The sequence below is a fragment of the Hyperoodon ampullatus genome, assembly GCF_949752795.1.
Source record: "Hyperoodon ampullatus genome assembly, chromosome: 2".
Classification (NCBI taxonomy): domain Eukaryota; kingdom Metazoa; phylum Chordata; class Mammalia; order Artiodactyla; family Ziphiidae; genus Hyperoodon; species Hyperoodon ampullatus.
Window position 1 is genome coordinate 114,677,494 of NC_136915.1, and position 27,375 is coordinate 114,704,868.

A 27,375-nucleotide genomic window follows, 5' to 3' on the forward strand; every position below is an offset into this window, starting at 1 on the left:
TTGTTGCAGAGCATGGGCTCTAGGCACATGGGCTTCAGTAGTTGTGGCACGCAGGCTCAGTAGTTGTGGCGCATGGGCTTAGTTGCTCCGCGGCATGTGGGATCTTCCCGGACCAGGGCTCAAACCCACGTCCCCTGCCTTGGCAGGTGGATTCTTAACCCCTGTACCACCAGGGAAGTCCCTGGAATCTGTATCTTAACACCATCCAACAAATACATCCCTACACTCCCTGATTCTGATTCAAATTCTAGGGACAAATTATGAGAAACACCACCCAGACTCCCAAAATCCTGACAGCCAACTCTGTCTGGCCTTTCCTCCTCAACAGCCAGCATCTCAGCTCTTTCAACCAAGGTGATAACAATCAGGGCACCAAAGCTGCTGCCCTAATAAAGCCATGAAAACCTGACTTAATTACTATCAATATTTTGTCTTAGCTTAGGTCTAAGGACAAAATGCAGAGCTTGCTTATGAAGCATCACATGCATTTAAAAAATGCTTTAATGTCCCTGAGACTTCTTTGATTGAGATACGTTCCTAGAATATTAAACGGGGTTATAATCCTAGCAGTACAACAAATTGATTCTATAACACAGAGCAACACAATGAATTTCTCTGACACTTTTACAAAATGGATAGAATTATCTTTGTCCCTGTTCACTCCTTTCTGCAGATATTTTTGAGCCTTGATATCTTGGACCTTGAATGTGTTGATAGAAAAAGTTCAATAAATGAACTTCAAGAGAATAATAAATCCCCAAAAACAGTGACATTAAAAAAACTTCATGTATGTAGATGTGTACATTTTTCTGGGGAGTGGCTGCACAGCTTCCATCAGATTCTCAAAGGGGTAAGGGATGGAAAAGCTAGCAGCTTAGACTCCTATCAGAAGACTAATGTGATAATACATCAGCTGTTGATTATTAAGGAACTGACTCTCCAGCTAATATGTCAATGACTCAGCTGCAAATTTCATCCTTTTCTCCTTCATGCAAGTTTGTGCATTTCATTGCTTATTACCACTTCTGCTATAGAAGGTGGGTGGAGAAGAACAAAAATGCTAAAATTCAAACCAATTTGCTTCTTGTTACCTGTCTTTTCTAAATGTTTAGGGAATTTAATTTTAGGACTAAAATTCCTCCTATTGCCACATTAATGAAGAAAACTAAAAGGTAACGTCATATTTGAAAACTCTCACAAGAGGCACATCAAACTATTATCAGTGATCCCTCTGCAGCATGAAACTGTCATCATGAGGAAAGGCTTTAACAGTTTTCTTTACACAATATTTGATTTCTTTACTCCAAGCACGTATTACCCTTATGGTTATAATACAGAATATAAGAGAAAACCCTGGGGAGCATATATTCTACAGAACCTAAATACATATTATCTCAATGTCACTTCCACCCATCTGATTCCTCTCTTATCACTGCTGTCAAATATCTTTCAAAGGTCCATCTCAATTACCACCTGTTTCATGTTGCTATCTCTGGTCATGCTAAACAATAATTCTCTCTCTTCTCAAACCTTAGAACAGAGTTTATGCCACTTTTATGGTGCATCTGAGTTCATTCAACTTCATTAATCTGAAATGTATCATGCATTTAACAATGGGCCAGGCACCATTCATACATGTTTACTCCCTAACAAAATCATCATTTTCCTCTATCTCTCATAGAACCTAACACACTGCCTTGTAAACGAAAGTACTCAATACCAAATGCCAAATTATGTGCAATATAGTTATTAATAGTTTTATAAGGTAAATATGAGAACTTACTTTCTTTCATTCACTTATCTTAATTTATTCCTGGCCGTACCTACGCAAATATTTACTCAGTCTATTTCCATACAAGCTATATGTTCTCTTACTATCTTAAAGCATTATCCTTTCAACACAAAAATCTTACAGTAGTTGTTCTTAGAAGACAGGGAAAAGAATAAAGATATGCTCTGTAAGTTGTCTGTAATTAAGTTTGATAGGACATCATGTGATCCAGAAATAGGAGCAATGAATTTGGCTATGGATTAAAGTGAGATAGTGAATGACTCTGTTCACATAAAAATGCAAGTAAGACTTTGGTTCAGTTATACACATTTTTTAAAAAGTGTGAATCTACCACAACACAACCAGTATGAATATCCTGGTCATTCCCCATTGAAGAGAGTCAAAAGGAAACAACAATAGTAACAAAATTGCCCTGATTCCATCAAAAGAATGTGACGTCATCTGGAATCACTACAAACTAAATCAATCTCTCATTTCCTCTAAATTTACAGAAACACTGCACAAAATGATGAATGGCAACTGACTTTCATTATAGTACGCTTAAAAAAAAAACCCACCAAAGACAATTTAACAATGTATTGTTTTAAAGTAAGAATTTTACTTATATTCTAAAACAAATAAGGGCTGCAGCAGGGATTCTTACACCATGTATGACTGTAGTCAACATTGTTTCTGTCTGATCAATTCTCCTTCCCTACTTCTGGAAACACTGTCACTTCTTTTGGGTAACTGCTCACTCCAACCCCGTTGTTTACAAGGTGCTGCCAATCACAGGACTTCATGCTGAAACAGTCTCCCTATCAAAGCCATGCAATACCAAGACAGTGGGCATGTGATCAAATCCAACCAATCAGAGTTGCTCCTCTGGATTTTTCAAACTGGAGCTTGTAGGAGAGAGTTGTTCTGATGTGGGGACAAACCAAGAAGTGAATGATGTGCTTATGATCACAGTTCCAGCCTTGTAGAAAAAAATAGGTTTGAGAATGGAGTTGACTGACAAGAAGTAGAGATAACAGCTGTTGAGAGGGAAAGTGGGTCTCAATTCCACTGTAGGTTTTTCTGCCCTTCCCAAAGTCTGGTTTCATTCAGCAAGTTGAGAGTTAGGATTCTCAACTTCAGCAAGTTGAGAGTTAGGATTCTTTCACCTGCATCAGGAAGAACCTTAACTAACATGACAGTCTTCAAGTGAGTCAATGCACTCTCGTGAAATCATATATAAAATTATATGTACATTTATGTTTCAGGGGAGGAATCTTAGCATTCAAAAGATTCCCCAAAAGACTCTTTAACAAAAACAAAAAGGGGGGGGCAGTGGAATTTAACTACTGATTTAGACCACACTGTTAACAATACACAATTAAATCAATTAACCAAAAACACCCCTTTCTTTAAGCTTTTAACTAATGAAAATTTTACCAGAGACCATGGACAGAGTAGATATTAAATGCAAACAAAACCACTTACCTTCATTCCCCACATCATCATTCATAAGTCCCCCCAGCCACATCTTCCAATCCTCATCATCCGCTGTATTGGGGTCATACATGTCTGGGGTGATGTCTGGAGCTCGGAGCTCTGCCTCTAGTTGCCCCAGGGGAACATCTTTCAGAGGCATCTTAGAGCGAGTTCGGAATGCAATGAGACTGTCATCCATGGGCTAGCCAATGGAGAAGGAAATAAAAACATATCACTGAATGCCTAATGCTTTCAATTTCTCCAAACTTCATCATATCCTGTGTGTTTCTCTTCTTAGCTTAAAACACAAGGTCTCTTCTCTAAACCATATGGATTTATTATTCTTTGTCTGAGAAACTTTAAGGATAATGACATCAAATTTTTTTTTGTAGGTGCCAATGTCTTTTTTTTTTAAAGGTTATACTCCATTTATAGTTCTTATAAAATATTGGCTATATTCCGCGTGTTGTACAATATATCCTTGTATCTTATAATGACATCAGTTTTAAAACCAACATTTCAGGAACATTTATAAGAGCTTTATTAAGATATAATTTACACACCATAAAACTCACTCTTTTAAAGTGTATAACTGAGTGGATCTTACTATGTTCACAGAGTTGTGTGACCATCACCACTATCTAATTCCAAAACATTTTCATCACCCCAAAAAGAAAGGCCATTTCCCTTAGTGGTAGTTCCCCATTCTTCCCTGATCCCAGTCTCTGATACCCACTAATCTTTCTGTCTCTATGGATTTGCTTATGCTGGACGTTTTATATAAAAGGAATCATAGGGACTTCCCTGGTGGTCCAGTGGGTAAGACTCCATGCTCCCAATGCAGGGGGCCTGGGTTCGATCGCTGGTCGGGGAACTAGATCCCACACGTGTGCTGCAACTAAAAGTTCGCATACCGCAACTAAGAGTCCACATGCCACAACTAAGAAGTCCACATGCCGCAACTAAAAGTCCGCATGCCGCAACTAAGAGGCCACATGCCGCAACTAAGAAGTCTGCATGCCACAATTAAAAAGATCCTACACGCCGCAACAAAGACCCGGTGCAGCCTAAATAAATAAATAAATAAATAAATATTTTTTTAAAATAAATAAAAGGAATCATACAATATGTGGCCTTTTGTCTCTGGCTTCTTTCACTTAGCATGTTTTCAAAGTTCATCCATTTTGTAGCATGTATCAGTACTCATTCCTTTTTTTTTTGTAATAAAATTTATTTACTCTATTTATTTTGGGCTGCGTTGGGTCTTCGTTGCTGCGAGCGGGCTTCTCACCGCGGTGGCTTCTCTCATTGCAGAGCCCAGGCTCTAGGCGTGCGCGCTTCAGTTGTGGCTCGTGGGCTCTAGAGAGCAGGCTCAGTAGTTGTAGCGCACAGGCTTAGTTGCTCCGTGGCATGTTGGATCCTCCCAGACCAGGGCTCAAACCCGTGTCCCCTGCATTGGCAGATGGATTCTTAACCACTGCATCACCAGGGAAGCCCCCCATTCCTTTTTATTGAGAAAAAAGGAAATGAATAATGTCTATTCATACTCTTTGCCCATTTTTTAATTCGGTTGTCTTTTTATTGTTGACTTATAAGAGTTCATTATATATTACAGATACAAGACCCTTATCAGATATGTGATTTGCAATTATTTTCTCCCACTTTCTAGGTTGTCTCCACTTTTTTGATGTATCCTCTGAGGCACAAAAGTTTTCAATTGTGATGAGGTCCAATGTACCTATTCTTTTTGTCATTTGTGCTTTTGGTATTGTATTAAGAAACCACTGCCTAATCAAAGGTCACAAAGATTTACTCTATGTTTTGTTCTAAGAGTTCTATAATTTTACCCCTTACATTTAAGTCAATGATCTATTTTGAGTTAACTTTTGAGTGTGGTGTGAGGTAAGGGTCTAACTTTATACTCTTGCATGTGGATTTCCAGTTGTCACAGCACCATTTGTTGAAAGACTATTCTTTTCCCATTAATTGGTCTTGGAACACTTGTCAAAGATTAATTGACCATAAATTTAAGAGTTTATTTCTAGACTCTCATTTCTGTTCCACTGATCTGTATGTCTATTCCTTTTTTTTTCTAAAAAGATACTTTAAGAATCTATTTTTTATTTTTACTTTTTAAAATAGTTATTTATTTATTTATTTATTTATTTATTTATTTGGCTGCTTTGGGTCTTAGTTGTGGCACACAGGATCTTTTGTGTGGCGTAAGGGCTTCTCTCTAGTTGTGGCATGCAAGCTCCAGAGCGTGCGGCCAGTTGCGCACGGCCAGGGGGAAGGATAAGCTGGGACGAAGTGAGAGAGTAGCATTAACATATATACACTACAAAATGTAAAATAGACAGCTAGTGGGAAGTAGCTACATAGCAAAGGGAGATCAGCCCGGTGCTTTGCGCCCACCTAGAGGGGTGGGATAGGGAAGGTGGGAGGGAGACGCAAGAGGGAGAGAATATGGGGATATATGTACACATATAGCTGATTCACTTTGTTATACATGAGAAACTAACACAACATTGTAAAGCAATTATACTCCAATAAAGACGTTTAAAAAAAAATAACAACTGGCTGGGACTTCCGTGGCAGTCCAGTGGTTAAGACTCCACGCTTCCAATCAGGGGGTGTGGGTTTGATCCCTGGTCAGGGAACTAGGATCCTACATGCTGCGCAGCACAGCCAGAAGAAAAATAAATAAATAAAAATTAAAAAAAAAAAAAGAACTGTCTAATGATGGAATTTAGAAAGTCGTCATTTGACAGTAACCATAATAATGACTGTTTCAATCAAGAACAAGCAATGGATGCTAAAATTAGTGGGTGAAAAGATATTTTGCCTCAAAGATACATATTAATTTAAAAATGGAAAAATAATAATTTTACAGTGAGGAAAACAAGCAGACACCACCTTAACCATGTGATCAAATTTAACATGACGGAATTTATGTGCCTCCTGATATCATGCACTAAAAAGGACATGTCACTTTTGTGATATTTGTGCCCAAAGTGCATAACCTGAATCTAATTAGGAGGAAGTATCAGAAAAGTCAAAATTGAGGAACATTCTGTAAAATAATTGCTCTATAAGGTTAAAAAATGTCAAGGTTATGAAACTTTGAGAAACTGTTGCCAATAAAAAGAGTCTAAGAGAAAAGACGACTAAATACAACATGTAATCCTAGACTAGATCTCGGATCACAAAAAAAAATCATTTTTCTTCTGCTTTATATAAAAGATATTATTGGGACAATTGGAAAAATCCAAATAAGGACTTTAATAGACTATTAATATTATATATCCTTATTTTCATAATCAAATGTCCTCATCTATAGGAAATATACACTAAGATATTTAGGGGTAAAAGCGCATCATGACTGCAACACACTCTAAAGCAATTCAGGAAAAAATAAATGTGTACAGAGAGAGAGAAAGAAGGAGAAAATGATAAAGCAATTGTGGTAACGGTTAATATTTGAGGAATCTGGCTGAATGTTGTTCCTATGTTCCACATTTTAAAATGCTCTCTGTCACATACCTTATTTCTTCCTTAGGAACTGCCACTCTCACTTAATTCTCACTTACAATAAAATAGCACAAACTAAATAGAGTATCAAAGACCTATAATTTCATGACTGTTACTTATTGTATCAAAATTTAATATCTTCCCTTCTCCCTTCCCAATCTGAGCAATGACTAAATTATTCCATTTGACTTTTTCAGCATTTTAGAGTTATGTTTACCTGGAAAGAATCCATGCAGACTGGACTGGAAGCCAGCTCCTCATCTACCGCATGCAACTTCTCCATGAAAGTACTATCCTTGGTCTGTTTGGGCTTTGGTGGGGGTGGAGGTCCCATGGGCACTACCTCAGCACTGATATGCCTAATGGCAGGTGTGGTGACTTTCTCAGCCTGATTAAAAGGGGCAAGTATGTTAAAAAAATTAAAGGGAGGAAGAGAAGAGAAAAAAAAAAAAGCGGGAGGAGAGAAGCATGTCTTTCATATGCTAGCAATCTTTCTCTTCCCATCTAGATAGAGGTATATAAAAACAAAGGCACTGTCAAGTACATTAATCTAATTAGGTTTCATCCTATTTCCAATGAAGCCAACAGGATGCTATTTAGGTTATCAAAAGCGGGAAAATACAATAAAAATGGCTTTAGAACAATATTAGAAAACACATACAAAAAAGAGAAGGGTAGAAGGAAAGAAACTCTGCTAGTCACTCACATTTGGCCCCTTAATAAGAACTCTCCCTGTCACTGAGTTCCAGTTTTCTCTTAACTGTTCACTGACTTAAGGGAATTTGAAATTCAGTTATAACTAGTCACAAATACCAGGAAGATAATGGCATGATTACTGATCTTGAATCATGTTTGGCAAAGGGTGACAGCTTAGAATCACCATGGATAAATGATCTATTTATACAGTTAAATAATCTACTTATAGAGCATCTCTAATTTATCTTGCTAGTATGATGTGGATTTACCTCTGATAATATGCCACTCTCCTCATCTGTTTCAGTCATCTCAGAAGACTGCCTCAATCTGGATTTCTTTGCCCCACGTGGAGACGAAGCAGTGCTTTCAACATCACTTTCCAATAAACTCTACAAAACAAATCCAGTTCACTTTCATATGTATGCCCCTACCTCATTCCACTGAGTTTGAAGTACCTCAATAGAATGAATCACAAAATATCAATCACTGAATTAGAGTAAGAGAATAAAATTTAAATAAAAGCTTAATTTGCTGAAGGTAGGAACAGGGATCATATCTCTATCCTCGTCAGCATTGTGAACTCTGTAAAACTGTAAGGCATTGATTTAAAATCCTTTAACAAACAAGTCAAAGAACACATTAAGAAATAGAATATTACATTAACTATGAAAATGAACAAACTATAGCTACAAGCAACAGTATAAATGAATCTCAAATGACTTGTGTTGAACCAAAAAAAAAAAAGCCACACAAAAGAACAGACTATGGTTCCATTTACCTAACGTTCAGAAACAGTAAAAAATTGAACACAGTGTGTAGAGCTGCATGTTTAGGTGATATAAGTAGAAAGATAAGCAAGGAAGTAATTACCAAAAAGTCAAGATAGTGGCTGTCTATACGGGAAGAAAAGTGACTGTGATAAGAGGTGTCTGGCAACGTTATACTTAATGACTTTAAGGAAGTTTCATAAGGATTAGCTTTATAGTTATTTAAGCTGTATATTTTAATTTTTATCCTATGCACAGTTCTGCATGTTATATGTGTTATATTTCATAATACAAGACATGAAAAAATCAAGGGAGCATGAAGAGGAGTCACAGTCTTAGATTTATGCAAAGAAATGAGTAGAAAAAAGAACCGTGTTTCAACCCTCTGTATAGAACAAGTGATATTATTAAGGAAGCAAAGTACACTCTGCCTTGTGGAGCCAAATTTTTTCTATATTACCAACTAACACTCACACAGGTAACCACTGACCTCTTCAGCAGTCTCATCTTCTTCTTCATCATCGGGTTGGTACTCTTCATCTGAGGAATCATCGTCTTCAAGGTGGATATCCACAAACTGAGGAGGCTACATAAGTACAATTATAGAAAAAAAATAATAGAAAACACGAATCATATGTATTTGGGAAATAAGGGGAAGAAAGCAGAGCAGGAAAAAAAATAATCCTAAGAGCACAACAAGCAGCTAAAGCAAGTAATAAGAGGCAGGAGTTAAAAAGATTTCTAGCATGAGAGTCAAACCTAAGACTAATGAAATGGAAAAAACCAAAGCTGGAATTTAAATAAATACATAGGTCCAAAAAAGTTAAGAAATAGAAGCATTTCGAAACTAATGAAGTCTTCCTGGAAAAGAATAAGAATTACCTCTTCCAAGTTTACCTTAATTTCATTGGCCTTCTTAATTGGTGAAATATTCCACGTTGGAATTACCTACCAACAAAGAATATAAACAGTTAAGTCCCCTTAACTAAAATAGACTATTTTTCATTTTTACTTCTTCTTTACCATCACAAGGAGCCATCAGACTAACACGTAGCTGCAGTGATCTAGGGGTACTGATCTACACTGTCAAATATTTGTCAGAGCTTGGCAGAAGAAAAGGAGAGATGAATCTATTTCCATCATTAGCATCTCTGCCTTAAACCTAGTAAGAATCTGTATTACCCATAAATGGACAAAGTGTCTATATTGTCTACTTTACATTACAGCTTGGGTTCACATAGAATAATAAATATGAAAACTATCTGTAAACTACAATAGTACACAAACCTAGGATACTACAGGTGACAGCAGCCTTTTGCCATCAGTATGTCTTAATCAATTACATAAATCCACCGTAAGTATGCCTCCAAAATGCTAGCTACGAAAAGTTCTTAGGGAAAGATTTCGGGGTGAAGTGTCAAGTCGTACACAACTTCTTTTCAAATAATCCAGGAAAAAACAACAGACAGACACAGAGATAAAGCAGATATGGCAGAATTTTACATTGTTAAATCTAGATGGAATCTAGATTCACTGTAAAATTCTTTTCAACTTTTTCAGGATTTTAAAACAATAGAGGGGCTTCCCTGGTGGCGCAGTGGTTAAGAATCCGCCTGCCAATGCAGGGGACATGGGTTCGAGCCCTGCTCTGGGAAGATCCCACATGCCGCGGAGCAACAAAGCCTGTGCACCACAACTACTGAGCATGCACTCTAGAACCCACAAGCCACAACTACTGAGCCTGTGTGCCACAATTCCTGAAGCCTGAGCGCCTAGAGCCCATGCCCCGCAATGAGAGACGCCACCATAATGAGAAGCCTGCACACCGCAAGGAAGAGTAGCCCCTCCAACCACTGCAACTAGAGAAAGCCTGTGCCCGTGCACAGCAATGAAGACCCAATGCAGCCAAAAATAAATAAATAAATTTTAAAAATAAATAAATAAATAAATAAAACAATTGAGTTGGTGGGGGGAAGTTTTTAAAGAATTCTTTAAAACCTCTTACATACTCCTGACACAATACCACTGGGGTGCATAATTTCTTGACCATCTAATTGTGACCCAAACAAAATCATCATGAACAAAATCCAACAGACCATAAGGTTCTGTCTCTATAAGGGGCCTTAGGCCCTCCACATCTCCTCAGCCCTGCCATGTTGTGGCTACTTATCTAGCTCTGTGGAGCCAGGCCCGATACAGGGTAAAGGGAATGATGTGATTCAGGTTCCATACCTCTTCTCATGTTTGTTTCTAAACCAATCAATTTTCCTACTGCCAAATCCATCAGGAAGGAGTCAGTCTATTAAGATTAAGAAGCAAGGGCTTCCCTGGTGGCGCAGTGGTTGAGAGTCCGTCTGCCGATGCAGGGGACACAGGTTCGTGCCCCGGTCCGGGAGGATCCCACATGCCGCGGAGCGGCTGGGCCCGTGAGCCATGGCCGCTGAGCCTACGCGTCCGGAGCCTGTGCTCCGCAACGGGAGAGGCCACGACAGTGAGGGGCCCGCGTACCGCAAAAAAAAAAAAAAAAAAAGATTAAGCAGCAAGAGAAATGGACTCTAATCTTTGCTCTCCCTCATAAACTATAGCCTTGGGTTGTCTATCTTCTCTGCAACTATATACGTGGTTGGTAGACATAATCCAGAGCCTGATTTGGACCTCTGTGGGTTTTTTTTAATCAAATATGGAATTAATATTAATTATATTCTATGTCAGGTAGACTTCATAGAACTTCTGTCTCACTGATGGCTGCTTTCATCATAGCTACCACATGTTCATTTGTGATTACTTCCTGGAGAAAGATGAAATTTCACTTTATGCAACCAGGGTTAGTCAATTAGACAAATATATACAAATATATATATATATGATGTGGCTGTCAAAAAAAGCCAGTGCATAGGGGGGCAGAATTTGCCACCCTAAAATGTATGTCTTTGGCATATTAAAAAAAAAAAAAGCCAATGCAACCTTAGGCTGCATTAAGGGAAATATGGAATCTGAACACTGAGGGAATAACCTAACTTTATTTTTTTATTTTATTTTATTTTTGGCTGCACCGTGCGGCATGCAGGATCTTAGTTCCCTGACCAGGGATTGAACCTGTACCCCTGCAGTGGAAGTTCAGAGTCTTAACCACTGGACTGCCAGGGAAGTCCCAACCTAACTTTAATCTATACTAGTTAAACCCAATCTGGAGCACTAGATCCACTTAAGGCACACTTTTAAAAGGATATGGACAAACTTGGCACATGCAGAAGAAAAGGATCAGATTGGTGAAGGTACTCAAAGCCTTGTCACATGAAGACCAATAAAAAATTAGGGGACGTTTAGCAAGAAAAGAATGTTATAAAAAGATATATTGGTTTTCTTCAACTAGAGGAAAGGTCATGTGGAAGAGGAACAGACATTTCTTCTACAGGGCTGCAAGGAACAGAACCAGACAAACAGACAAAAACTACAGTATGCATTCTGGGTCCATATGGCAAATCTTTCTTACTATCAGAGATAGAATGGACTCCCTCAGGACTATCACCTGCCTTGTCGCAGAAGGTAAGCACAAACTGGACAAGTGCTTGTTAAGCAGATAGAACACAGTGCCCAGCATCAAAGAGCTTGTTGTATCAGAATGCTTCAAAAGTCTTCAAGAGGTTCTCGTACTTTAGTGTGCAAAAGAATGTACTGTTGTGCTTTCAACAATGCATATTCCCAGGCCCTACCCATAGGTCCTGATTCCTAGGTCTGAGGTGAGCCCAAGAATGTGCATTTTAATAAGCACTCTTGAGGAACCCCATACCAGGGTGATCTTGATGCAACTGGTCCCTGGAACACAATTTGAAATGCACTACTTTAAACACTTCACCACATATCTCACAACATGAATAGAAAAACTGTCATCACTCATTGCTTTCAACCGCTCCAAATGGTTATCTACCTAGCACTTCCAAAAAAGCAACTAAAATAAAAATAAACTATGATAATGATTTCATATATTGCATCTCTACATGTCTATTTGCCTTTTACAAATATTTCTTTAAGGAGTCAAGCCCAGATCATAATAAATATTTCCTATATTTTTTCCCTACAAATAACCTGGAATTATATACTATTAACAAAGCTAAATAAACAATAAAGAAAAAACAGAACACCCACCACTCCTCTTTCCACCACTTCCTTCAGTTTAGAGCGTGTCATTTTGGGTTCCTAAGAAGGGAAAATGAGAAGAAAACAGTCAATAAAAATCATCGAGCAATGCTTGAGTTTGCCCCCAACTGCCAAATTATTTACAAACTCTCAGGTGAGTTTGTAAACAACTCACTACACTTAGCCAGTTTACAGATAGTTCTGTTCCATGACGTTGAAAGAATGATAACTACTCACAAACATTGGCATATCTTCCGTCTCACTGATGGCTGCTTTCATCATAGCGACTACATGTTCATTTGTGATTACTTCCTGGAGAGAGATGAAATTTCACTTTATGCAACAAAGATGTATCATCTAGATAATACTCATGTCTCTGTAACTCTGCTAGATATACGTAGAAGATAAACGAGAGCTAGATACCCAAATGGTTTCAGATTAGGGTAAAGCAAGGCAACTGAAAGCAAAGAAGGAAGTTTTGGAGAGAAGCACACAGCTTCCAACAATGTAGCAAGCAAATGGACCAATCTCATTAGCTGATACTAACAGGAATGGCTCAAAAAAAAAAAATTTCTCAGGTTAACTATCTGCTTAAGAGAAACAGTAATAAACAGCAAAGGCTTTATAAATAGCTGTACTGCTACATAGCAAAGAAGAGTATTTGCATATGTGCAAAGGACTGTAAACTGTTAACTGGGCATCTTTTAAGACACACTGACCCACAAGAGTAAATCCACTGTGAACATTATCATCTTCCATTATCTTTGAATATGCTAAACAATAAACAATCAAATCAGTGGAAGGAAGCAGAGTAACAGTCTATCTTCCCAATTAAGTTCTTTCACGTGTTCACATTTCAAACTTGTGCTGAGTGCAAAGAAAAGGCTACCTTGAAATGTAAAATATTTTGCCACAGAGAACTGACAAAATTAGTAATTCACACACCAAGACTCAAGAGTTTCCTGAGAATTTTTATTTGCTCCTGGTGAAAGAGTTCTATTCCCATTACACGGCTGCCCCCATCTTACTCACATGAAGGATGTTTCGCACGTTGACTGCTGTTAGGTTGTGCTGCTTGGCGCCGTCCTCTAAGGTGCGGTCCAGCATGTCATCCAGCTTCAGGTCACAAGCCAAAGTCCCTTCTTCTTGACCCTTTCCATCTCTTTTCCTCTTGGTACCCTTTTTCTTTTTTCGCCTTTTGTCATTTTCTTCACTGTCTTGCTCTTCTGCAAATAAACCAAGAACATCACAAGAATCACCAAAGCAACTGCTCCCGGAACTTAACCCAAAAAGCCAACAGTAAAAGAAAAACACAGCTGTCTGGCCCTGGAAATCAAAGAAGACTAAGATATAACAGCGGTGGTAAAGGCAGATGTGGTAGTACTGTTGTAGTAATAACACCTAACATTCACTGAATATTCGTTTTATGTCAGGCATTCTTCTACACACTTTATACATATTAATTCACTTACTCCTCATAACAACCCTATGAGGTAGGGACTATTATTTTTACCACTGTACAGAGGAAGAAACTGAGGCAGAAAGATTAAGAAACTTTCCCAAGAGCTAATAATGACAAAGCCACGTTTCAAAGCCAAGCACTCTAGCTCTAGAACTCCGTCTTAATTATTACTCTATACTACCCAGATAATACACCAGAAACCCAGGTTTATGTCCCAGATCTATAACTTAACTGGGTTGCCTTGGCAATAGTCTTATTTTTTTCTTTTGTAAAATACAGATATCTTCCCATCAGGGACGCCACGCATATTAAGTGAAATAATATATATCAAAGTGCTTTATAACCAATGAAATACTATACAAATGTAATTTATCATTATTATTATTATTATTATACTGAGTCTAGAAAGGAAAAAACAAGGAGCAAATCAATAAAAAAAATCCACTCTGATTAAAAAAGGGGAGAGGGGATGAAGTACCTCTATTCTACAAGAAAGGAGCACATATATAACCAGATAAAAGGAAAAGCTCCTTGATTATTAGAATCTGGTAAGTCTTGAAGTAGATGACCACGCAACACCAAAATGAGGTTCTTATCTCTCTGATACTTTTTGGTCTGCTACCCTCTGAAAACAAGGGATTAGAGAAGATTAACATCAGGACGACCTTTTTGGTTTAAAAAGATTTTATGACCTTCAAGCTGCACCCTGGTTATGGTTACTCAGTGAAAAATTATTAGTAATTTCAAACAACTGCTTTTGCACTTGTGAATATATATCAATAATTTGATAAATGTTTGTAACTTTCAATCCAATCTTCTTCTTAAGGAAATAATTACACACGTAAAGACTAATCAAGTTATTCATTTCAACATTAGTTATTTTAGCAAAAACATGGAAAACACCTAAATGTCGACTGAAGAAAAACACACAACCTAAAAGTTGCAAGTTATGTTTTATTCAGGGACCTTACTGAGGACTACAGCCTGGGAGACAGCCTCTCAGATAGCTCTGAGGAACTGCTCCAAAGAGGTTAGGGAGAAGCCAGGGTATACAGAAGTTTTCGCTGGGAAAAAAAAAACACATGTAATTGAACATCAAAAGATTACTGCTAATCGCAAAAAAAGACATCTCAAGTTAATGATTTTAGTGCTCTTCTATGTAAAGGAAGATGCAAGAGTCTTGGCTCATTGAAGTTATTCCTTAGCTATGCATCTTAACTATCTAGGGCCAGTATCCTGTTTTTCTCCAACCTGAATTCCCCTCAGGGTGCACCCTTTGGGGTTGGGGTGGGGTGGGGGTATGGCTGCAGTGGCTGATGCCTTGACTGCAGGCAACATTCGTTGTTTACTGAAAAGGTAGGCAACACTTTTTGTGTGCACAGCCAATATGAAAAAAATGATTAAGTGAACACTGGTACACCATACACTGGACTGTAACCGACCCATTAAAAATAGTCTTTTTAAGCAGTTGATGGGGGGGACAAGTTAAAAAGGTCTACAAAGAGTTTTTAATGATATGGAAAAAATTTTGATAATGATTTTTTTTTTAAAGAAGATGTTGCGGGTAGTTTATTAATTTATTTATTTTTGCTGTGTTGGGTCTCCGTTTCTGTGCGAGGGCTTTCTCTAGTTGTGGCAAGTGGGGGCCACTCTTCATTGCGGGTGCGCGGGCCTTCTCACTATCGCGGCCTCTCTTGTTGCGGAGCACAGGCTCCAGACGCGCAGGCTCAGTAGTTGTGGCTCACGGGCCTAGTTGCTCCGCGGCATGTGGGATCCTCCCAGACCAGGGCTCGAACCCGTGTCCCCTGCATTAGCAGGCAGATTCTCAACCACTGCACCACCAGGGAAGCCCAATAATGATTTTTAAGTAAAAAAAAAAAAAAAAAGTAGAATTCAAACATACACATCTTACATTTGTATAACCTAAACAAAAAATGGGCTACCTTGAGGTACATCCCAACAAAGTGATAGATGCAAAAGAAATATAAAACTCTAGAATGCATCAGAAAAGTGACAAAACTCTTTACTGATGGTCATTTGAGAAAGCAGCAATAAAACTGCCTAAAAACCTTTGTACACATATCTTTTCCCAAAGTCTCTCTTCTCACCTCATTTACCCCTTTTCTCCATAAACTCCAAAACTCTTCTCTGTCTTCACCACTCTTGAATCTCCTCTCTCTGCTCATCCCTTCCCTCTTGCATCCTTTCTCATGTAGACCAATCTAGCCAGTTCTTGGTTTCTGCCATCCACCTTTCCCTCCTCATCTTACCAGTACTTAAACAATGACCTGGTAGTTGCAGAGCAAGAAAAGGATTTCTGACACCCGAAGAAGTTTTGATTCGGCTTCATATTCATATCCTATCATGTTGTTGGTAACACTGTCAATTGAAAAACTGACCCAGGGAAAAAAGTATGAAAGACACAAGTTAAAACTATTAATGTTATACCAGAAATAATAAAGTGTGTTATTAACTAAAAATTAACCTAAATAAATAAAATCTTCCTTACGAAATTTAGATCTACAAAATGTAACAAAAATTCTTAGAAGTGAAGACCAAAAAAAGGAAATTTACAATGGAAGCAGCTAAAATTAATAAAATTTTATACAGATAGTTGATGAGGAATCAAATTGGCCTTTAAAACAGTGCTTCTCAAACTCTCTGTGGCGAAAAACTAGTCTTGTTTTAGACCAATCCACTGTAGACTCATACTTTTATAAAGTAAGAATATAGCCATAATGTCAAATGTTACAACATTTCTCAAGTCTTATTCTCAGTTTCCATGAATTATTTTGTTTCAAACCAGTAACAAACAGTTCTCAAACTAGCACTGGTTTTCAGACCACACTTTGAGTAACACTGCTTTAAAATATACACTGAGGGCTTCCCTGGTGGCGCAGTGATTGAGAGTCTGCCTGCCGATGCAGAGGACACGGGTTCGTGCCCCGGTCTGGGAAGATCCCACATGCCGCGGAGCGGCTGGGCCCGTGAGCCATGGCCGCTGAGCCTGCGCGTCCGGAGCCTGTGCTCTGCAACGGGAGAGGCCACAACAGTGAGAGGCCCGCATACTGCAAAAAATAAATAAATAAATAAATAAATAAATAAAATATACACTGAAAAACATTCAACCCCAATAAAAATACAAAGACAAACATAAAAAATAATTTTAAAGAATTGTGAAGAAAACTTATCACAAAATTAAAATGGAAATAACAAAATTCGCTGCAGAAAATACTTTTCAATGGAGAAAGCATTGGAGTTACCATAATTCCCATTCAGAATGGCTATCTTACAAACACAGAATCAAAGTAATCACTGTGGGGTTACACGATCTCATCTAATTACATCCCCCTAAATCACATCACACTTATTTCTCCTCTGATTTCTGATTTTAAGGCTGAGTTTAATAGGGAATGTGGGTCTATAAGGAAAATTGAACACATTCTAATACATTGCACAGACAATCCAAGAAAGAACAGACAATTCAGTTACATCTTACTCTGTTTTAGAACTAATCTGTTATCTTACTTTTAAAATATTGGGATACCACTGACCCTAAGAATTCTAAAGAACTGAAATTTAAAAATTAAAAAAAGGAAAACAACAACAAAAAAACCACTTCCCTGCCGGTCCAGCGGTTAAGATTCTGTGCTTCCACTGCAGGGGGCACAGGTTTGATCCCTGGTCAGGGAACTAAGATCCCACATGCCGCAGTGGCCAACCAAAAATAAATAAATAAATAAAAATTTAAAATTTTAAAAAGGAAGCCACTCTATAAAAATCAGACTAGAATAAAGAAGAATATCTAAATTTTCCTTCTATGAGAAAGGTGGGATGTGGCTAAAAACAAGGTATTTGCTGAGAAGCACATTTAATGATGTAAGCAGTAAGTTAAAAGTAAATTTGCATTGTAAATGTACTGCAAAATGGATGATGTCAATAAAAACATGGGTGGGTTCTGTAATATCTAAATCACCCAAGTCGCTTTGTTGTATGAAAATAGCTGCTTAGGGCCTCCCTGGCGGCGCAGTGGTTGAGAGTCCGCCTGCCGATGCAGGGGACACGGGTTCGTGCCCCGGTCCAGGAAGATCTCACATGCCGCAGAGCGGCTCGGCCCGTGAGCCATGGCCGCTGAGTCTGCGCGTCTGGAGCCTGTGCTCCGCAACGGGAGAGGCCACAACAGTGAGAAGCCCATGTACTGCAAAAAAAAAAAAGAAAGAAAATAGCTGCTTAACAGCCCTGTCAAAAACACACCCACGACTTCTGGTTCTGGGTATTGTATTTTTTTATCAGGTGAAACCTTCCTGCCAAAAACAACTGTGAAACTATATAAAACTATAAAATTACATAAAAGCAGAATAAAATAAATACAACAGTCTGAAGGCACTGGAGAACAACCCCTACAGAAATGATTAAGGAGTTGTGATCCTTCAGAGAAGGGAAGCACATAAGGAGAATACAAGCTGAAAGCAGTATTCTTGCTTTACTAAGAAGCTAGAGATTTAGAGCTGCTGAAGCAGTTGAGATTGAGGGATAAAATTCTGCAGAGGAAACCAAGGAAAAATGAGCCCAAAATGTCTCTGTTCAAACTCCTCTTAAAACTATGACTGAATCATGGGGAATTCCCAGGCGGTCCAGTGGTTAGGACTCTGCGCTTCCACTGCAGGGGGCATGGGTTCAATCCCTGGGCGGGGAACTAAGATCACACTCCACAAGTGTTGGGAAGACAGAGGTTGTGGTTGAAGTCTTGCAAAAGAGGAAAAGGCTTCATAAACACTATAGCTTTTTTAGAAGTGTTGAAACCCCAAAAGAGCCACCCACTAGGAATATAGGCCAAAATCTAGAAAGTTGAAACAAAGTAGACTTAATATAGCATAAAACCAACCCTTGGCAGAATTTAAGTGACCCTCCAAAATTATCTGCCTGCCTGAAGAAAACATAACCCTCTTTAGAGGATGGTAATAATACCAATGCCTCTAGAATTTTTCATCCACAATGTCCAGCATCCAATCAAAAATTATAGGGCTTCCCTGGTGGCACAGTGGTTGAGAGTCCGCCTGCCGATGCAGGGGACACGGGTTCGTGCCCCGGTCTGGGAAGATCCCACATGCCGCAGAGTGGCTGGGCCCGTGAGCCATGGCTGCTGATCCTGCGCGTCCGGAGCCTGTGCTCCGCAACGGGAGAGGCCACAACAGTGAGAGGCCTGTGTATCGTGAAAAAAAAAAAAAAATTATAGCAAGAACCAAGATGCCAAAGCACTAGGGGATGGGCAAGGACGACAGTAAAAAAAAAAAAAAAAAGACCTATGGGTGAATCAGATATTAGAAAAAGGATTTTTAAATAATTATGATTAACACATTCAAGAAAATAAAGGAAAAGATGGAGAATTTTACATAGAATCCAGAGTGCTAAACTGGCATGAATAATTTAATAGATAAGACACGGCAAAACAGAGAATAGTGAACTAGACTACAAAACAGCAGAAACTGATGCATGGAGAAAAAAGAAAAGAATATAAAGAAAAACGATACACATGGGACATGGTGAAAAGACCTAACATACATGTAACTGGAATACCAGAAGAAATACCAGAAGAAAAGAAGGAGACCAGGACAGAAATGATATCTAATATTTTTATATTGACAAGGATTTTTTTAACTGATAAAATATCAAATCTCATATTCAAGCAGCTCTACAAGCCCTAAGCAGATAAAAACAGAAAACCCAAGTACACACATAATAGTCAAAATGCTGAAAACCAGAACAGAGAAAATCTTAGAAGCAGAAGAAAAAAAGACAAATTATCAAAGTAACAACAAAACTGACAGCTGAATTTGCAACAGAAACAATGGAAACCAGAATATAACAGAATGCATCTTAAAGTTCTGCAGGGAAAAGAAAAACCTAAAATTCTATACACAGTGAAAATAATTTTTAAAAATGAAGGCAAAACTAAGATTTTTTCCCAGACAAACAAAATCTGAGATAATTCATTGACAGGAGACCAGGTCTGCAAGAAATACTAAAGGAAATTCTTCAAGATGAAAAAAAAATGACCCAAGATGAAGGCAAAATAAAGAACTTCAGGATGAATCAAGACACAAGAAAGGTTAACTATGTGATAAATATAAATCAATACTGACTCGTTAAGACAGTAACAATAACAATAATGTCTTGTAGGGTTTAAAACAAATGAAGTAAAATACAATAACAATAACACAAAAGGCAGGAGTAGATATATAAAGTAAAACTTGTAAAGTTCTTACATGGTTTGGGAAGTGGTAAAAGTACTAATTTAAGTTAGATTATAGCAATTTCAAAGACTGCATATTAATCTATAGGGTAACATGTAAAAGAAAAATAAAAGAATACAAAACTAAAAAGCTAATAGAGAAGAAAAGTAAAAGCATTTGATTAATCCAAAAGAAGGAAAGGAGAAATAAAGGAACAAAACAGAAATAGGGAAATAGAAAATTATATCAGAAATTACATTAAATATAAATGAAGTGTACAATCTAATTAACAAGATGTTCAGACAAGGTTTTTTGTTGTTGTTTTTTTAACTCTATGCTATTTATAAGAGATACACTTTAAATATAAAGACACAAAAAAGGGGACTTCCCTGGTGGCACAGTGGTTAAGAATCTGCCTGCCAATGCAGGGGACACAGGTTTGATCCCTGGTCCAGGAAGATCCCACATGCCACGGAGCAACTAAGCCCATGTGCCACAACTACTAAAGCCCGCGCACCTAGAGTCTGTGCTTCACAACAAGAGAAGCCACTGCAGTGAGAAGCCCACACACTGCAACGAAGAGTAGCCCCCACTCTCCGCAACTAGAGAAAGCCTACATGCAGCAATGAAGACCCAACACAGCCAAAAATAAATAAATAAAATAAACAAATTTATATAAAAAAAGACACAAAAAAGGTTGAAAGCAAAACAATGTAAACACTTATACCATGTACACATTAATATCAAATACAAAGCATACTTTAAGGCAAGAAGATAAAGAAAGAGATAAAAAGGAACATTTCATGCTGAGTCAATTCAACAGAAAGACATAACAATTCTAAATTTCTGTGCACCTGATAATACAGCTTAAATATATAAAACAAAAGTTGAAAGGGGAGGGCTTCCCTGGTGGCGCAGTGGTTGAGAGTCCGCCTGCCGACTCAGGGGACACGGGTTCGTGCCCCGGTCCAGGAAGATCCCACATGCTGTGGAGCGGCTGGGCCCGTGAGCCATGGTCGCTGAGCCTGCACGTCCGGAGCCTGTGCTCCGCAACGGGAGAGGCCACAACAGTGAGAGGCCCGCGTACCGCAAAAAAAAAAAAAAAGAAGAAGTCATAATGGATATTAAAAATATTTTAAGATGAATGAAAACAGAAGTATGACATGTCAAAATTTTCAGAATGCAGCTACAGCAATGCTTAGAGGGCAAGTTTTAACTTTAAATGTATATATTAGAAAAAAAAGATTGAGAATCTTACTAGAAGCTAAAAAAGAACAAATCAAATCCAAGGTAGATTGTAGGAAGGAAATAATAAAGAACAGAAATCAATTAAATAGAAAAAAAAAGTCAAGAAAGCCAAAAGTTGGTTCTTTAAAAAGATTAACTGATAAACCTCTAGCCAAACTTATCAAAAAAAAAAATGAGACACAAATAAAAAGAGGACCTCACTAAAATCAGAACTAAAAAGACAACCTCATTAAAAATCCTAGACAGGCCAAAATAAACATTACAAGCAACTTTATATCAACAAATTTGACAATTTAGAGAAAATGTACAAATTCCTTGAAAAACACAACTTACCAAAACTGACACAAAAAGAAACAGGAAATCTAAATAATCCTATAATTATTAAAGAATTTAATCCAAAACTTAAAAGGCTTTTGATAAAGAAAACTCCAGGCCTAGACAGTACCCTTGGTGAATGCTTACAAAACATTTAAGAAAGAAGTAACACCAGTCTTAAATGAACTTTCCAGAGAACAGATAATGATGAAAAATTTCCCAATTCATTTTATAAGGTCAGTATAACGCTAACACCAACACATGAAAAAGACCTTATAAGAAAGGAAAATTAAAGCCAGTTATCTCCCATAAACAAAGAAACAAAAACCTTAAACAATATATTAGAAAATCTAATACATCATGACCAAATAGGTTTACCCCAGAAATGCTAGTTTGCCTTAACATTCAAAACCCACTCAATATATGTTATTAGGCATATGTACATGAAAAGAGAGTTTTAAAATATGTAGAACTAGGGACTTCCCTGGCAGTCCAGTGGTTAAGGCTCCACACTTCCACTGCAGGGGGCGCAGGTTTGATCCCTGTTTGGGGAACTAAGATCCAGCACGCCAGGTGGTACAGCTAAAAAAATTTAAATAAATAAAAAATAAAAACAATAAAAATAAATAAATAAAATATGTAGAGCTAAAACTGACAAAACTGAAAAGAAATATAGACAAATCCACAATTAAAGTTGGAGACTTCAATATGCCTTTCTCAGTAACTGACAGAATTGACCAAAAAAAAAAAAAAGAAAAAGAATCCGTAAATATAAATAAAACCTGAACAATGCTGTCAACCAACTTGACCTAACTGACATTTACAGAACAGTGTACCTTAAAACAACAGAATACATATGCTTCTCAAATACACATGGAAGAGCTACCAATAAAGATTATACTGGGGCCATAAAATAAACCTCAATAAATATAAAAGTACTGAAATCATACAAAGTATGATGTGAGCTCAAGGGAATTAAATTAGAAATCAGTAACAAAATGATAGCTGGAAAGTCTCCAAATATTTAGAAGTGAAAAAACACACTTCTGGGCTTCCCTGGTGGCGCAGTGGTTGAGAGTCCGCCTGCTGATGCAGAGGACACGGGTTTGTGCCCTGGTCCGGGAGAATCCCACATGCCGTGGAGCGGCTGGGCCCGTGGGCCATGGCCGCTGAGCCTGCACGTCCTGAACCTGTGCTCCGCAACGGGAGAGGCAACAACAGTGAGAGGCCCGCGTACCACACACACACAAAAAAAACACACTTCTAAAAAGTTATAGTGGATTTTTCTTTTTGCTGTTATAAGCCATACGGTACTCTGTAACTATAAAAATTACATTTAAAAAAACCACATTCTGAAACTGAACATAGAACAGGACTCCAATCCTGTACAGAAAACCTGAATGTGTGTGTCTCCCTAAAATTAACTTGACCATGTGTCCCCCCAAAATTCATACGTCAGAAGCCTTACCCCTGGTATGGCTGTATTTGGAGATGGGTCCTCTAAGCAAGTAATTAAGGTTAAATGAGTCCATAAGGGTGAATCCCTGATCCTGTAGGATTAGTGTCCTTATAAGAAGAGATATCAGAAAGCTCACTCCCTCTCTCTCCACACACATGCACCAAGAAAAGGCCATGTGAGGTCACAGTGAGAAGGTGGGTGTCTACAAGTCAGGAGGAAAGCTCTCACAGAAACTAAATTTACCAGCACCTAATATTGGAATTCCCAGACTCCAGAACTGTGAGAAAATAAATTTCTGTTGTTTAAAAACATACACACACACACACACACACACACACACACACACACCTCTTTTCTTTTCTTTTTCTGGCCATACTGCTCAACAAGCAGAACTTCCCTGACCAGGGATTGAACCTGAACCCCCTACAGTGGAAGCGTGGAGTCTTAACCACTGGACCACCTGGGAAGCCCCACACACACTTCTAAATAACCCATAGGTCAAAGAAGATATCCCAAAAGAAATGAGAAAATATTGTCAAATGAAGTTGATGAAATGCAATATATCAAAATTTGTGGGGCATAGCTAGCACAGTGTTTAAAGGGAAATTGATACATTCTATAGTATTATTAGAAAATAAAAGTCTCAAATCCATGACCTAAGCTCCCAATTTAAGAAACTAGAAAAAGACCAAATTAAACCCAAAGCAAAGAGACAGAAGAAAATAACAGACAACAGCAAAAACCAGTAAAATAGAAAACAGAAAAATAGAGAAATGAATGAAACCAAAATGAAATGAATGAAACCAAAAGCTTGTTCTTTGAAAAACCTCTAGCCAGAATGATTAAGAGAAAGACTAAATTACAAGTGTGAGGAATAAAAGAACAGACATCATTACAGAGCCCACAGACATTAAAAAGATGACAAAGGGATATTACGAAAAACTTTATGTCAGTAAATTCAACAACTTGGATAGAACAGACAACTACCTGAAAAGATACCAACTGTCAAAGCTCACTCAAGAACAAAGAGATAACTGAATAGCCCTTTATCTGTTAAAGAAATTGAATTCATAGTTAAAAACATCCTACAAAGAAAACTCCAGGCCCAGATGGCTTCACTGGTGCATTCAACAAAACATTTAAGGAAGAAATAAAACCAATTCACAAACTCTTCAAAAAAACAAACAAAAACAAAAAAACACAAAGAAGAGGAAGGAACACTTCCCAACTCATTGTATGAGGTCAGTATTACCCTAATACCAAAACCAAAGACATTACAAGAAAAGAAAATGACAGGGGCTTCCCTGGTGGCTCAGTGGTTAAGGATCTGCCTGCCAATGCAGGGGACACGAGTTCGATCCCTGGTCTGGGAAGATCCCACATGCCACTAAGCCCATGCGCCACAACTACTGAGCCTGCGCTCTAGAGCCCATGAGCCACAACTACTGAAGCCTGCGTGCCACAACTACTGAAGTCCGCGCGCCTAGAGCCCATGCTCCACAACAAGAGAAGCCACTGCAATGAGAAGCCCACTCATCACAACGAAGAGTAGCCCCTGCTCGCCTCAACTAGAGAAACCCTGCGCGCAGCAACAAAGACCCAACACAGTCAATAAATAAATAAATATATTTAAAAAAAACTACAACCACAGACACAAAAATCCTTGACAAAATATTAGCAAATCAAATCCAGCAATACAAAAACAAACCTATATTATGATCAAAAGAGTCGATTTATCACTGAAATGCAAAAATGCTTTGAAATTTGAAAATCAATCAATATAATTCACCATATTTACAGACTAAAAGCAAAAACGAAAACAAAAGATAATCTCAATAGATGTAGAAAAAGCTTTTCACAAAATCCAACATCAGTTCATGATAAAAACTCTCCACAACTAGGAACAGTAGAGAACTTCCTCAATCTGAAAAACAATAGCTATAAACCAACAAATTCTGCTTAGTGGTGAAAAACTGAGTGTACTTCCCCTAAGAGATCAGGAACAAAGGAAAAGATGCTCACTCTCACTACTTCTCTTCAACACTGTACTGAATGTCCTAGCCAGTGCATAATAAGATGGGGGCTGATGGATGGAGAGGGGAAGAGAGAGGGAGAGGAAGGAAGAGAGAGGGAGAGGAGGGAAGAGAGAGGAAGGAATGGAAAGGAAGAAAGAAAAGACACACAAATTGGAAATGAAGGGAAAAAAACTCCTTATTTGCAGATGACTTAATTATCTATGTGAGAAATCCCTCGGTACTTCCCTGGCAGTCCAGTGGTTAAGACTCTGCACTCCCAATGCAGGGGGCACAGGTTCGATCCCTGGTCAGGGAACTAAGATCCCACATGCCACACAGCACGGCCTAAAAAAATGTGGGAAAAAAAAGAAATCCCTAAAGAATCTACAAAAAAGTACATAAAGCTAATAAGTGAATTTATAGCAAAGTCACAGGATATACCAATATACCAAAATCTGTATTTCTATAAATTAGCACTGAACTGAAAATTGAAAAGAAAAACTGACATTAGCATAAAAAATAAATGCTTAGGGCTTCCCTGGTGGCGCAGTGGTTGAGAATTTGCCTGCCAATGCAGGGGACACGGATTCAAGCCCTGGTCTGGGAAGATCCCACATGCTGCGGAGCAACTAGGCCCATGTGCCACAACTACTGAGCCTGCGAGTCTGGAGCCTGTGCTCCGCAACGAGAGGCCGCGACAGTGAGAGGCCCACGCACCGCGATGAAGAGTAGCAACTAGAGAAAGCCCACACACAGAAACGAAGAACCAACGCAGCCAAAAATAAATAAATATAAATAAATAAAATTTTTTGAAAATAATAATAAATAAATAAATAAATGCTTAGAACTTCCCTGGTGGCGCAGTAGTTAAGAATCCACCTGCCGGGCTTCCCTGGTGGTGCAGTGGTTGAGAGTCCGCCTGCCGATGCAGGGGACGCGGGTTCGTGCACCGGTCTGGGAGGATCCCACATGCCGCGGAGCGGCTGGGCCCGTGAGCCATGGCCGCTGGGCCTGCGCGTCCGGAGCCTGTGCTCCACAATGGGAGAGGCCGCAACGGTGAGAGGCCCGCATACCGCAAAAAAACAAACAAACAAACAAACAAACAAAAAAAGAATCCACCTGCCAATGCAGGGCACATGGGTTCGAGCCCTGGTGCAGAAAGATCCCACATGCCACAGAGCAACTAAGCCCATGTGCCACAACTACTGAGCCTGCACTCTAGAGCCCAGGAGCCACACTACTGAGCCTGCGCACCACAACTACTGAAGCCCTCACGTCTAGAGCCCGTACTCCACAACAAGAGAAGCCACTGCTATGAGAAGCCCGCACACTGCAATGAAGAGTAGCCCCTGCTAGCTGCAACGAGAGAAAACCCACACGCAACAAAGACCCAACACAGCCAAAAATAAATAATAAATAAATAAATTTAAAATAAATAAATACTTAATACATGAAAAATTTATATACTAAAAACTACAAAATATTTCTGAAATTTCTGAAAACCTAAATAAATAGAAATATATCTTATTCATGGATTAGTAGACTCAGTATTGTTAAGATGGCAACCTTCCCGGGACTTCCCTAGCACTCCAATGGTTAAGACTCCACGCTCCCAATGCAGGGGGCAGGGGTTCGATCCCTGGTCAGGGAACTAAGATCCCACATGCCGCATGGCGCAGCCAAAACAAAAAAAAGACAGCAACTTTCCCAAACTGATCGACAGTTTCATTATCGATCAATATGCCAGCAAGTATTTTTGAAGAAAATGACAAGCCAATCCTAAAATTTACACGAAAATGCAAAGTACCTAGAATAGCCCAATGATCTTGTTTAAAAAAAAAAGCTGGAAGACACAGACTACCTGATTTCAAGACTGCGATATTGGTGAAAGGTTAAATACATAGACCAATGGAAAAGAAGAGAGTCCATGAATGACCCACACAAATAGTGACATAGATGCAAAGGTAATTTAATGGAGAAAGAAATCTTTTCAACAAATAGTGCTGAAACGACTGGACATCCATAGGTGAAAAAAGAATCTCAAATACACCTCCCACATTATACAATAATTAACTCAGATGCCAGAACTCAAAAGATCCTGCATGCCGCAACGAAAATCCCGCCTGAAACAACTAAGACCTGGCACAGCGAAATAAATAAATAAATATATTTTTTTAATTAACTCAAAATGGATCACATACACCTATATGTAATGTGTAAAACTACAACTTCTAGAAGAAAATAGGAAAAAAAAATGTGTGGCCT

General features: G+C 38.5%; 1 protein-coding gene across 1 annotated transcript in view; it reads right to left on the reverse strand.

Moving 5' to 3' along the window:
* The window catches only part of GON4L (gon-4 like), an 89,901-nt gene that overhangs the window by 50,911 nt on the left and 11,615 nt on the right, over positions 1–27,375 (reverse strand). Inside the window, exons 4-11 of the mRNA XM_079698475.1 lie at positions 13,411–13,604; positions 12,616–12,690; positions 12,388–12,438; positions 9,139–9,189; positions 8,732–8,827; positions 7,744–7,863; positions 6,996–7,166; positions 3,257–3,449 (exon numbers count right to left, since the gene is read on the reverse strand). Coding sequence (XP_079554601.1) covers positions 3,257–3,449; positions 6,996–7,166; positions 7,744–7,863; positions 8,732–8,827; positions 9,139–9,189; positions 12,388–12,438; positions 12,616–12,690; positions 13,411–13,604 — 951 coding nt within the window. The remainder of the gene's footprint in view (positions 1–3,256; positions 3,450–6,995; positions 7,167–7,743; positions 7,864–8,731; positions 8,828–9,138; positions 9,190–12,387; positions 12,439–12,615; positions 12,691–13,410; positions 13,605–27,375) is intronic.